The sequence below is a fragment of the Trichoderma asperellum genome, chromosome 7, assembly GCF_020647865.1.
Source record: "Trichoderma asperellum chromosome 7, complete sequence".
NCBI classification, from domain to species: domain Eukaryota; kingdom Fungi; phylum Ascomycota; class Sordariomycetes; order Hypocreales; family Hypocreaceae; genus Trichoderma; species Trichoderma asperellum.
In genome coordinates, this window is record NC_089421.1 from 1,900,138 (window position 1) to 1,913,842 (window position 13,705).

Sequence of the window (13,705 nt, forward strand, 5' to 3'; positions counted from 1 at the left end):
ATCTTCCGAATTGCTTCAGGTGGATGAATAGCCTGTAAGCGCACATGGTTCCCAAAAATATCACCACCACCATCAATTGCCTATCGTTTCGTGCTCGCATCCTTCCGAAAGCTGGCAGATGTCCTCCGGCTAGCGTCGTCCGCGAGCATCCAATCTGAGGCGTCCATGTGTTCGTGCATAAGACCCGCGCTTTTGTCCGTCCAATATTTGCCAATCGGCTGCGCGCACCATCCACTCGCTCACATCTTCTCCCTTGGAGAAACTCCCATTGCTACGCAGCGAGTTGGTATCATCTCCTGCATGCTATCTGGGTATGGAGCAGAGTTCCTAGTCCTAGGCACATAGTATGCAGTACTGCAGTTGGACTGAGCGCTTCCCATCGAAGCGGGCGCCTCTGCAAGGGGTCCGGCGTGGCAGCACCAAACAGAGCAGAGCAGAGCAGAGCAGAGCAGAGCAGAGCAGAGCAGAGCAGAGCGTCCTGAAGCTCGACTTGTTTGTATCTGTGCATATCTGTGCATATGCATATTACCTACTGCTTGCGCTTGCATGTGCATATCAGCAGCCAGAAACGGACGTTGGTAATTTCAGGACATGCAGGGCAAAGCGCCTGCGCCACTCGCTTGCTCAATCACCAGCGCAACGGACATGTAGCTCCGCAAATTAATACCGCAGAGACACACAAGGCCGGAAAACTTGGAATCGCGATCGATCCGAGCTCAAGCTCTCCAGCTTCTCAGGAACGGGCGTCGAGATTGCTTCGTCGCCGCAAACCTGTTCCGCGCTGCAACTCCATAAGCTCAATTAAACTGAGCCCGTACTCAATGCTGCACGTTTGCTAGTCTGGCACGGATATCCCAGGCACAGTTCCGCTAGAGGCCATCGAGCCGGAGCCACTCTGGTGCCTGAAATCTTACATGTCGTAGCTTGCCGTTAAGTTCAATGCTAGACGATGCTAGTGACAGATCTGGTTAACCCGCCAGTAAGTCTCTTTGACCGCGTCCATCGCAAGAGGGCCTCACCTCAACTCGCCCGACCTCTTGTTTTTCTGTGCTTGTTTTGTTTTGTCTCTCGCTGAGGCACAACGTCTGTCGCATTGCATCTCATCGCATCGCATCGTCAGCCCGGACCCGGACCTGCATTTCCCTTGCAGCAGCTTAGCGGCGCTTCTCTGCTTGGGTGGTTATGCGCGCTCTATTCGCGCTGCAGTGGACGTGAACCGGCCCCTGCATCTGCGTCTGTCTAGCCGGTCATTAAACCTCGACCCGGCTGGGCCAGCCGCTGGTGCCACTGTTTTTTTTTTCTGCTGTTGCTGTAGTTTTTCTGCTTTCTTGCGACACATAATCATCGCAGGTTTCTTGTTGTTGTTTATCGGAAAGTTTGTTGTACGCAAGGGGGAGAGACAGAAGACAAGAGAGAGAAGATGAAGGGGTTGATGGCGATAGAGAGAGCACCCATCCACATAGTCTAGGCGGTCAACGAGTGACTCGCTCGTATGTTCGCACTGCTGCTGTAGATTACTGCGGTACCTGAGATTGCCGTGAGCTCGTGCCGGGAGCAGAGGTAGCGCCTTGATTCTGCCCGGCAGTTTGAAGAGTCACGTTCCCATCTGCCTCGTACCGCCTCTGCTCTGCTCCTGCTCTGTGAGGTCCATCGCCAACTCAACTCAACTCCATGCTGGGCATCTCAACTTCATGCTCCCTTCTCGCCATTGTCTCGACAACGCTCCGGCCGCCTTGCATGAATGTATCACCGCCTCCTAGCGCAGCACAGAGTTGCGGGCCAGCATCCATTTACGGAGCCTCCAGAAGCCCCCCGGCGCTGCAGCCAGGCCACGCCAAAGCACCACCGTCACGGACGCTCCCCTTTTTCATGGGCCTCCCCCCCGGGCCGCATCGCACAGCCGGCCAAAGGCTCTTCTCTTTTCGCTTCCTCCACCTCCACACACTCTTTCCCGTCTGTCGTTCTCGAATCGCCGACCCGTACGCTCTTTTTTCCTGCCCTGCCCATCCTCGGACTACGCACGCGCGCTTGGCTTGCATCTCGCAGCTGACTCTGCTCTCGCCGTACCGTCTTTGAGGTTTGACGAATCGACTCTTAATTGCCCTCGGTCTTACCGTCCTATTTTTAATATTTAATTCTTCCATTCTTTAACGCCTTTTTTGGGTGGCTCGTCTGCGACTCTTTGCGACTCCCAGCGCGCTGCTAGTTTTTCTGGTTACCAACCCTCCACTTCGATTCTCATTGGTTTTATCTCATCTGCCATTTTTGCGAAAATTATAGCCGCCAATACTTGGGCGACCAATCATTTTTTCTGATTCTTCTTCTTCTCTTCCCCTCTTCATATTTTTGACCATTCAATTCTTCTTTGGCCTGCGCGAGGACCGGATTGGCATGGCCGCTGCGACGAATCGAAACTGTCGGAAATAATACCACTCAACCAAATAGGATACGGCATTGCCACCTCCGCACCAGACGACTAATACGCTCGTATAGGCTGCGGTGGCTCGCGTCCCGGACAGTCCAAAACCTCTCGTTACCACCTCCTCGAATCGATTAGTTGGGCAAATGCTATGAGGCAGCTCTCCTGTTGAGTGAGCAGAGGATGCCCGATTCGCCCGACTCCGAGCGATCCTCCCAGGGCGATAAGCTTCAGATTCGACTTGTGCCCTACACGCCGACTCGACTCAGCGGCGGATCCAGCCTGAATCTTGCAGCCATCGCCGGGTCGTCTCTTGACAATGTTGAAATCCATTCCGCAGACGAATCGCCGATAGCGACAAGCCCTCCCTCCTCAGGCTCGACCATTGCCGGCCCGTCTCGTCCCTCGGTCATCAGGCGCCGGAATACAAGCGTCGAGCTAGGCGATGTCCCTGATCTCGCTCCCAGTGAAAAATCCGATTCGTCTCCTGCCGAGCCCCAGCGTGGTAGATTTCGATCTCAGTCTGTGGTGTCGCAGTCATTGAGGACCTTGACATCTCCGCCGTCCCCTGAAATCCAGCCTACAGCCCCTGCCCAGCGTCGCACCAAGCGATTCGTCGACATCAATTTGAATTCTGACAACAAGACCTTCTCCCTCGTTCCCTTGAAACCCACCAGGCCTCGCACCGACTCTGTTGTTTCTGCTCGCACCGACACAACAACGCATCACTCTGTTACGTCTACTCACACCGATGCTACAACGCAGCACTCTGTTGTATCCACTCAGACTGACGCAACGCCGCATTACTCTGTCGCTTCCAGCGGCTCTTATGCGCAGCAAACTTCGAGCATCTTTAGTGAGGACCGTCCTAGCTCGCCCTTGACGACCCTAGCCGAGGATGATAGTACATCCGCAACCGCCTCATTCACTCCATCCATCCCCGAAGAAGACTTTACTGCCGCCTCGCCTTGGAACTATCGGTTGGTGGGTGGGCTGCGCAAGGTCCAGAGAGATGTGAGCGAAACCAGTGATGCCACGCCAACCCGGCTACCCTCATTTCTTGAAGAAGAGCCCTCTTCGCCAAAAGCTGTGGCGCCACAGGAGCCCATTTCTGCCTTCACTCTCACGACCAAGGCATCCTTCCAGTCCAACAAGACCGGCAATACCGTGTCAGACCGCACAAACTACAAGACCTATGCACAAAGTTCTTCTGGCCCGGACACTGTTCGTAATTCCGTTACATCGGATTTTGACAATGCTTCGCTCTTCCCTGGTGGCCCCAATTACGTCGTTTATGATGGCGCTTCAATGTCTGGTCAATCTCGGGGTCACTCTCACTCTCACTCCAACTCCAACTCCAACTCTCACTCGGATTCGGAGCAGCAGCGAAACCCCAACTATGTAGTCCACGGACATCGACGCACCATGTCTGACGGGACAGACATCTCCCAGGTACAGTCCGAATACTCGAGAGATAGCATGGTGGTAGCCCCTCTGCGACCCGTGAGATCGGGCCGCCTCCACTCTAGCTCGACTGTTATGAGCTCTAGATCGCTTGAGCACTTGAGGACCGGATCTCTGAACTCTATATCCAGCTCCGCTCGAGCCAACCAAGATGCTGAGCGCAACGCATCAGTGGGAGTGTCTACACAGATTGACCTCGACGGACGGCACGCAGCGACTCCTTCGAGCTCTGGCCAAGCCGTTCATCGCCGAGCTGGTTCGAGAACACAGCCGTGGGGCACTGCCCTGTCCACGGTTCTCTCAGAGAGCGAGAGGACTGACCCATCAAGTCGCTCCCACTCTCGAATGTCTGGCAATGCTCGCAGCAGCGTCTTCACGCTCAACCAGCTGAGACAAACAGGGAGCTTCTCCACCTTTGGTGTTGAGGAGGCGCTGGCCATGGCTTCTCACTCTCGGAGCGGATCCGTAGACCGCCCTCAGCCGGTCTATGGCAGAGATGCGCAATTTCCCAATGCCCGCTTGGTCCGCGACCATGATGAAGATGGCGATGGCCTTGCAGACCTGGAGAGCATGAACCGTCTTCCTTCCCGCGCCCGCGGCCTCAGCTTTGTCTCCAACAATTCCGGAGAAAAGGGCCACCGCTCAAGCCGTTCAACGAGCAGCTCTGGCAATAACAGCATAAGCTACACGGCTTCCATTCCGGCATGGGCAAGGTAAGCAACGTCCTGCAATCAATCATTGGTTCCTGAACATGGAATATGCTTAACATTAGAAACAGGGTCTACTACGGCAGTGGAGAACGACGCTGGTTGGCGCCAAAGCCATCCAACGAGTCAATGTTCTCGCAATTCACCAGCAGCCTGCACCGCGACACATCTCATAGCCGCTCCCCAAGCTATGAGCAGTACACGACTGACATCAACAACCCCCGTCGCCGCCCCCACGAACCCCAACGACGAAGGAGCGAATCCGACTCGATGGAAATCCGGCCTCATCCTTTTGCGGCTGTCGCTCGCAGCATCAAGAAACAGACATCCAGCATCTGGTCGCCGCATTTGCGACAGGACAGACGGGCTAGCCGATACAGCCTTTGGTCACCGCCATCCCTGGCTGACTCTGCCGAGTTTGGAACCTGGCAACGAAACCTCCAGCTAGTGCTGTTTGTCTTTGGGTTTCTTTGTCCATTTGGTGAGTAGCTACAACGCTAATTTGAAGTTGACCGCTCGTCTGCTAACATGTGAAAACGTCAGTGTGGATGGTTGGTGCCGTCTTGCCAGTCCCTCCAAGGCCCGAGCGAGACATGACGGAGCGACGATTCAGCGACGGCAACATAGATCTCCGGACAGAGGCGCGCACCCAGATGCAATACATCAATGCGGAACGCCTTCACGACAGGGTCAAGTGGTGGAGAAGCGTCAACCGGCGCATGTCCATTATTGGTGCTCTCATTCTCTGCCTGTGCATTGTCCTCATTGTCGTCGGCGTCAAGCAGCAGTGGCATTCATAAAAAAAAGGACACGGGCGTTTGTTTCTTTTTGGCTGGAGTTTTTCAATTTTCAAGTTTTCATAGACATGAGCAAAAACTTGACTGGGGAAAAAGCGACAATTTTTTTTTTTCGGGAGCATTTTCAGCATTTACCTTTTTTTACTTTGACGGGATGACGACTTTCATTTCCTCTTCCGGCGCCAATTTCTGGGGAAATTCTTTTTAAAAACCCTTTTTCTTTCTTTCTATCAACTCTCACGAGATTACGATTCTTTATTCTTTGGACAGCACATATATACACATACAGACGATTTTTGATGCATAACGCAAAAAGAGAAAGAAAAAAAAACCCCCAATATTATTATTATACAATTTTTTTTTCTTTCAGATGGATATTTTTTTTTCTATTTTTATTTTTTATTACTTATTCATGGAGCATGAGATTATATATACCTGATGCGAGGAACGTTGGTTTAACAAATGCCAGCCAGATTCATTTACGATACGACAACATACAACATATAAACTACTACTTAGTATTTAGTTGGGTGTTTTCTGTTGGAGACGGCATGAGAGGAGCATTTTATTTTGGAAGGTGGGGGGGATGTGAAAGGATTTGATTGATGCTGGAGAAGCACATGTTGATTGATGGATGGATGATGAAGAAGTACATGATGAAGAAGTACAAGTACTTATGCTGGAAAGATGTAGATTTCAAACAAAAAAGCAGATGAAATAAACCAATACATTTATCAAATATCTTATAATGCCATTCATTTATTCATTTAAAAAAAAAAAAAAAAATGTCATTAACATGATTGAGAAGAAGAAAGAAGAAGAAGAAGCGAGAAGAGAGAAACCCGCAAAGGCCTATTCAGACTCATCATTGCTTTCACTCACTCCCCTGTCTAAGCATCCCATAATACACACCCACCAAGTCTATAGTCATAACTCATTCAATTGTGCTCCGTACCAACCAGTATCCAAAAAAAATTTTATCACACTATCACCATCATTAACTTCACCGCGTCTTCCTCTTCTGCAACGCCGCAATCTCCGCCTTAAACTCGTTCACAGCCTCGGCAAGATCCTCATCCGGCTCCTTCGAAATGCCCAAGATGGGCTCCATTCCGGACAGGCTCTCGCTGCTGATGGATCGCTTCAGGCGGGCACTTGCCTTACCCTGGCGAGCCTCGAGCTTCTTCTTGAGCACCACCTTTCCGGGAGACGCGAAGAAGACCATGGCGGCAATGGTCCATGCGAAAGCGTAAAAGTTTACATTGGCCCACGCGCGGAGGGAGTCGCCAAAGCTGAGGATGAGGAAGGGCAGCGTCGTGAAGGTAAAGGTAAGCTGGGTGGCAAGATAGGTAACAAAGTCGTAGTACTTCTTCTTAGGAGTAGGACCGCCGGTGATGGGATCGAGGAAGAAGGGGCGGACGAGGCGGCGGAAGTCTGTACTTTATATCAGCAAACGGATATCCAGCAGTTGGACGCATCAGGCAGAAACTAGAAAGCACAATATACATAGAGGCGCCAAAAATGAAGAAGAAGAAAAAAAAAGGGGCAAAATGGAATTTCTTACTCTTGGCTGAAGTTTGAATGAGACTTGCCAGCACAAAGCTGAGATAGTAACCCGGGTAAAAGCCATGCCAGAAAGCGCTCGTCACAAACGTCGTCATGCTGGCACGGAATCCGGGCTTCTTGCCCCGAGGCGTGACGCGCAAGTAGATGTAGTTGCGCAGCCAGTTGTTGGTATTCATGTTCCACCCGGCCAAGTACGCTCGCGGGTTCTGGGCCGTCTCAACGGTCCAAGGGTCGACGTTCTGGAGTCGGTTCCACGAAACTTTACCGGTGACGGGGTCGACGCCGTTGTAGCCCAGGCCGGTCAGGATGCAGGCGCCTTCAGTCAGCGCCCATACGCCATAGAACTTGAAGCGGGTCACCATGCTGGCCATGTGGATGTACCATATGCGGTGCAAAAATGATCGCTGGGCAAATGCTGCGGTGGGAACGAGCGTCGGGCTGTATCTGCTGGAGAGGCTAACAAACAGACCGATCCATACCAGCCCAGTTACGGCCTTGATGGTGGCGGGCGTGCCGCTACGAGGAATCTTGCGCTTCTTACGCACGGGGGGCTTCTTGGCGGGATCGACCTGGGAGGGGACATCGAACATGGACGTATCGATCCATCGGTGGTACTCGGCGTAGTCAAAGGCCGGACCGGCAAACAGCGCCGGGAAGAAGAGCACATATGCGGTGTAGTCGACGAGCGGGGGAAGCTCTTTCAATGCGCGACTCTGTTGGAACTCGGACAGCTGATCGGCTGGCAATTGGCCGTCGGCGACGTTCCAGCAGAAGGCCGAGAGCTTCATGACAAGGACCATCTGCGCGCCGGTAATGTCGACTGCGGACGGGTCGTTGGCTATCTGGCGATAGATGTGGCTGACGGACATGTGGCCCATGACGAAGACGAAGCCGATCCAGGGCATGTAGGGGCTGCCGCGTAGGTATTTGGCGATGGCGTAGGTGCCGCCAGCGCTGATGAGAAGCGTGACGATGCCATCCCACAAATCGAACAGGCCGACGAGATAGAAGAGGGAGACGCTTTATTTTGGGCCAAGGTTGGTAAAGAGTCAGCTGAAACAAGAACTCGACGGACGTGGCAAAGCAGAGGGTCAGGGTCAGGGTCAGGGTCTGCTCTTGTGGCGCAATTTACAGGATGATGAAGATGTTCTTCTGCAGGGGCTTCGCGTCCGGCAGGCGCTTGAGGATTCCGGCCAGCGGATACGAAAGCAGGAACGAAAAGGTCAACTTGACTGTTGAGGAGAGACGCGGAGATTTTGTCAGCATTTCTGGGGGGAAAAAGAAAAATAAAAGGGTAAAAGCTCCCCCATCAAAGGGAAAAGACACACTCACGTTCGTCTGGAGAAGCCGCAAGCTTCGTCGCCAGCGCCTCGAAAGCTACAGGAAACTCGCGTCAGCATTGAAACCCCCCAAATAGGACGAGAAGCATCGCATCCTGCGCAGTGCATCGGTGACTCACGCCGGTGAAGAAAGAGCAGCATCGTAGACCCGAATCGTTTTCTCGTCGCCGTGAACCCAAACAGAGAAAATCAAAGGAGAGAAGAAAAAGGGAGGTTGAAAAAAAAAAAAGAGTTTGGACAAAGCTGGAAAATCCCACCCCACTTGAGCTTTGGAGGGGTACCTGTGCCGCTAGTGCCCCCAGCAGCTGCGAAAGCTGGTTGGTACCTTGGCAGTAAGTAAGAACTATGTCGCTTAACCGAAAACAAGAAAAAAAGCCGTTGGGAAGAGAGAAGAAGAAAGAGAAGAAAAAAGAAAAGAAAAAAAGAAGATGCAAATGCGATAAAAAGCGCGAGGAAAAGCCAACTTTATTAAACTACCAGGCTCATTTCGAGAAATAGTGTTTGTTGGAAGCAAAATGAATCGTTTCGTCCCAAAGGCCCAATAGAAACGGTGAAAGGACTTGTTGAGGATTGGATGACGCTGATGCTGATGATGATGATGATGGAAGAGAGAAGTTGGAGGAGCTCAAGGGACGAGGCCAAGAAAGTAGTAAAAGGTGGCTGAATTCAAATTCAAAAAAAATCAAGGAACCACATGCGCACTGCAAAAAGCCACGGGACGCAATCATTGGAGCTCCTTTGCTGAAAAAAAGAAATAGAATAGAAAAAAAAAAGAAAAAGAGAAAGAAAAAAACCCAGCACCATAAATCGCCCTTTGGTTCGCTGGCCACGTGTGACGCAATTATCAAGGCTGTTCCATCTCCCCCTGTTGGGTCAAGTACCTGACCATAGTATGTAGAATGCGCAGGTACATGTGGTATTGCATCACGAGCAGGCATCGGATCTGCTGATCGGATCGGCGCCCCTCCACAGACTAAGAGGCCCAACGACAGGCCTTGGACACGTCACTTGCAGGTGTTGCTGCACGGCACAAACAAAACATCAGTCAGTCAGTCACGACAGTCACGACAGTCACGACAGTCACAGTAGACGAGCAGCAGCAGCATCACCGAAAGAGCAGGCAAGACGACATAACAGATACCATTAGTATCAATACACTAACCAGCAAGCAAATATCAAAACTGTCTACACTAAAGAGGCCCAAAAGCCCACAAAAAGCCATTTCCACATGTACTTTTGTTGTAGAAACGCCGGAAAACACAACAAGGCAAAAATCCCAACCGCCCCAACATTATGCATGCAGCCAAGGCATCGAGGTTCCAATCAAGAATAGACCTGTCCCAACCAAGCCAAGGCGTGAGCCACCGTATACTCCATTAGCGCCAAGAAGACCACCCATAAGGGAGAGAGAGAGAGAGAGAGAGAGAAATACAGCAAAGAGGAAAAGGAGAAAAGAAAGAGAAAAGAGAAAGAGAAAGAGAAAATAGAAAGAAAAATAGAAAGAGAAAAGAGAAAGGAGAAAAGAAAAAGAGAAGAGAAAGGAGAAAAGAAAAGAGAAAAGAAAAGAAGAATAATAATAATATAAACCCGCACACCCAGCCATGCCAAGGATTAAAAGAAAACTCCATATGATGAGAAACGCGAGAAGGAAAAAAAGAAAGAAAAAGAAAAAAGAGGCGAAAAAAAAAACCAGTATAAAACCCGTTTTCGAGACCCGTTGTAAGACCCATATAGTTGTAATAGTAGTAGTTGTAGTAGTAGTTGTAGTAGTAAGTAGTAAATGATGGTAAAACGACAAGAGGAGAATAGAATATTAAGGAAGAGCCAGATATGAAACTGCTGGCGAAAGAAACAAGAAGCCTTCAATGATGCATCGTCTAGATATACACAGTTGTTTCTTTGGTAGGTGAGCAGCTCTTAAAAGTAGTACGAGTCGTTGGGGTCGTAGTTCCATGAGCCCGGAGGCATGAATGCACCAGAGGGTGGCTGCTGTTGTTGCTCCGGCTTGGCCTGGTCCTGCGGCGATGGCTGATGGTGCTGCAGTGGCTGCTGCAACTCATGGTAGTGAGCCTGGTGGTCCTCATGCTGGTGATGCGGCTGCTGCAGCTGGTGGTGGTGCTGCTGGTATTGGTAGTGGTGGTGCTGCGCCTGCGGCTGATGATGAGCGTGATGCGGCAGCGCCTGGTGGTGGTGCTGCGCCTGCTGCTGTTGTACCTGGAAGAAATCATATTCCAGTCCAGTAGGGTACGGGGTCATGGGCTGATGGCTGGCCATGCCTTGCACCGGCATAGGCTGGGTCATGACGACGCCATGAGGACTGAGGTCCTGGACGGGGGCGGCCATGGTGTAAAAGTTGGCGGCAGAGATGGGCAACAGGCCGCGCTCCTCTTGGCTAAAGATGGCCGCCTCGTCCAGCGGGTTGCGGAAGTTCTGCGACATGAGCAGCTCAGCGCGAGGCTGGACGTCTGCAAACAGAGGGTAGTTGGATGGCGTCACCAGATTTCCCTTGAGCACGTCGTCAACGTTGTAGTAGCTGACAAGGTGGTGCGGGACGCCCTGAAAAGTGATACTAATCGTCTTCTTGATCAAGCCATTCTTCTTGAAGGGGTACGAGTCCACCAGGGAGCCAACCAGGGAGCGCTCCGGGTCCTTGATGTGAGCCGGATCCATGCCGACGGCGGAAAACCCCGCGTTGGTGCGGGCGTCGGGCTTACTGATGCCCTGGCTGTTCTTCTTCTTCTTGAGCGCTCGCTTCTTCTCCCCAGGGGGGAATGGCTTGTCCAGCTCGCGATAGATGAGGAAGTTGCCGAGGATGCGGCTGGGGCTCCACGAGACGCCATCGGTCCAGCGCTTAATGCCCGAAGCATGCTCTTCATAGATGAAGATGTTTCCGCTGGCAATCAGATCCTGACGCTCGCGGTCATGGGGGCGCCGGGGGACGTGATTAAGACGGCCATGTAAACAGCACTCAAAGAGGATGAGAGCGTCCATGGTGGTGGAGATATGCCCCCTAAAGGTGGGCATGAGAGGTGCTTGACTTGACATTTCGAAGCAGTAGAATTAAACTTTGGTGTAGAAGGAAAAAAAAAAAACTCGACTTTTTTTTTTGGGGGGAGGTAAGGGTTTTCTGATGCTTTTTTTTTTTTTTTTTTTTTTCTTTGATTATTCTCGAAAGTGTAGATGGAGGATGTATAGAGTGGGGGTGTGAGAACGCTTGTCGTCAGGTAAGACCAAGCGGAAGAGCAAGAGTTCGAATCTAGGGGAGAGGGCGTTGCAGAGTTCGAAGCTGCCAAAACTGACAAGATTTGTGAGAGGCTGTTTAAAATTTGTGAAAAGGCTCTTCCTTTGAAGGTATCAAGGGAGAGCGGGAGCGGGAGCGATAGATGATGGTATGGTGTGAGGCTGCAGAGTTTCGGGTATGGCAGGAATTGAGACTGCAGACACAGTGTGTGGTGTTGGTGAGAGTCGACGAGCAAGTGGCAATTGGTTTGTGTGGTTTGGATTGCAGCTCTTGGAAAGCAGGGACCGGCAGCTGGGTTTTATGCCCGACAAGAAAAGCAGCCACGAAGATGGGTTGTTGCTGAGAATTGTTTAAAGTTCAGTGTTGAGCTATTGAGTTCAGTGTTCCTGGACGAGGCTGAGCGCCCAGAGCTTCGTGCTCGAAGGACCGGCCTGGAGGCGTTGAAGTTTGCAGAAAATCAGGGGTCCGTAGTAAAAAAAGAAAAAGAAAAAGAAAAAAATAAAAGCCAATGTGAAGAGGTTGTAGAGCAGGCTTCTCTCAAGGCGTTTAATATGGACACAGGAGTGGCTGGCTCTACTGTATCTGGTGGTGGCAATTAAAGGCGGTGCTTGAGTGTGAGGATAGTGTTGGGCTGAGGCTTGGCCAGCGATGAGAAAGAAGAGCTCCGCGTATGATATCCCCACACACAGGGAACGGGGTCTCGTCTGTGTCTGGTGGCGAGAGCAAGTGGTGATGGAGGAGCAGATGGAGTTGCGGATGCTGGTGGACGGAGGGCTTGAGCCAGGTCAAGAGACAATGGGCCGGCGAAAGCTGTTGGGAACGGAGCGTTGATGATGGTATCGTGCTTGAGTGGTTGCGTTGTATCGTATCCAGCACTGCACCGTAGAGCACGCAGCAGACAGAAGGGCAGACCAGACGCAGGAAGCACCGGCGTGAGCAGCTCCTCGGCACTGCGGTAGAGCAGCTTCTCAATTGCAGTCTGAGGAGAGAGTCTGATGCGAGCGTGAGAGGGGGAGGGAGAGATGAAATAGAGATGAGGGGTGTGGACGCATGTGAGAACGCAGCAGCATCAGCCCAGCGTAATTGCAGCTGTAGCCAAGTCGCAGCAGGCGGTTGCGAGCACTACCTGATGGGTACTGGAGGCACTACAAGTGCGATGGGATGGGCAAGGCAAGGCAAGGTAGGTACATGTGTCTGCTGCAGGTAGAGCACTAGAATGGCAGCGCAGCGCAGCGTAGTACAAGTACAAGCAAGCGCCGGTGCTGGTGCTAAGGATTGGGGAGCTCCAGGGCGTCTCCACCACCCGGTAGCAGGCAGGTAGTGGGTGGCAGCGATGGGGTTAGCAGGCAGGTACAGGCGCCGAGGTGGTGTACAGGCCGGGGCCAGCGGGGGGTGTATGGCGAGCCAGGTACCGGGGCATCTGACGGATACCTCAGCAGGGTTAGCGAGGAACCCGCCGCGGTACGCTGGGCGGCCTAGTCAGACGGCCGTTTGCTAGCACGCCAACGAGATCGGGACGAGACAGAGAAAATGGCTTGGGGATGGGGCTCGCCGGCGGGGGCGCTGGCGGGGGCTTCTGGGCTGGGCTGCTCGCTCTCGCTGGCCGGGGCGTGGCGGCGGGCAGTTTAAGTCGGTGGGGATGAGCACACAGAGAGAGAGGGAAAAAAGAGAGAGAGCGTGAGAGCGTGAGAGCAGTCGAGATAAGCGAATCGGCGCAGTCAGCGGCGTTCGGCGGAATGGATTGGGCAAAAGAAGCCGAGAGCACCAAAATAACCACAGAATGGGGACGTAGGAGTCACAGAGCACGCGAGCGAGAGGAGGAAAAAAGTAAAGAAAGAGAGAAACAAGAGTAGATACGAGACCAGACCAGCCACAGCCAACAAACGGCCCCATGAGAAGAAGCAGCAGCGGCTTCGCATTCATTCGAAATACCGGGCCAAATGCGGACGACGGACGGGGGGGGAGACAGCACGACTTTGCACGTTGCCGGGCGAGATGCGTCGGTACATGCAGCCGCGAGCAGCTGCCAGCCCGCGCGAGCGGTAGCGGCCTACCACCGCGCCCAGCCGGTCAGGTATCGGCCAGGTACTGTTGCATTGCATGGCACTGCGCTGCATGCTGCGTCTGTACCTGGAGTAGCGCGTGCGTGGGAAGTGCAATGCCTGTAAGCA

General features: G+C 52.4%; 3 protein-coding genes across 4 annotated transcripts; 1 reads left to right on the forward strand and 2 right to left on the reverse strand.

Annotated features, from left to right (window-relative positions):
• The first annotated feature begins 1,859 nt into the window (after positions 1-1,859).
• On the forward strand, positions 1,860-6,140 carry TrAFT101_011367 (uncharacterized protein). The gene is made up of 3 exons (XM_024910389.2): positions 1,860-4,596; positions 4,662-5,071; positions 5,134-6,140. Exons 1-3 carry the CDS (start codon positions 2,603-2,605, stop codon positions 5,388-5,390), a joined length of 2,661 nt encoding a protein of 886 aa, XP_024754955.1. The 5' UTR covers positions 1,860-2,602; the 3' UTR covers positions 5,391-6,140.
• TrAFT101_012074 (uncharacterized protein) lies at positions 6,069-9,021 on the reverse strand. Of its 2 annotated transcripts, XM_024909108.2 has the most exons (5): positions 8,413-9,021; positions 8,286-8,330; positions 8,086-8,185; positions 6,952-7,973; positions 6,069-6,821 (listed from the first exon to the last, which is right to left on the reverse strand). In XM_024909108.2, exons 1-5 carry the CDS (start codon positions 8,432-8,434, stop codon positions 6,391-6,393), a joined length of 1,620 nt encoding a protein of 539 aa, XP_024754956.1. In that variant the 5' UTR covers positions 8,435-9,021; the 3' UTR covers positions 6,069-6,390. The 2 variants fall into 2 exon arrangements, with proteins under 2 accessions (XP_024754956.1, XP_065985365.1); XM_066129467.1 differs by having other exon boundaries at positions 6,952-8,185.
• Positions 9,022-10,210: 1,189 nt separating this feature from the next.
• Positions 10,211-11,338, reverse strand: TrAFT101_011368 (uncharacterized protein; the record flags this gene model as incomplete). Its single annotated transcript, XM_024898754.2, has 1 exon — positions 10,211-11,338. One exon carries the CDS (start codon positions 11,336-11,338, stop codon positions 10,211-10,213), a length of 1,128 nt encoding a protein of 375 aa, XP_024754958.2.
• Positions 11,339-13,705: the final 2,367 nt, after the last annotated feature.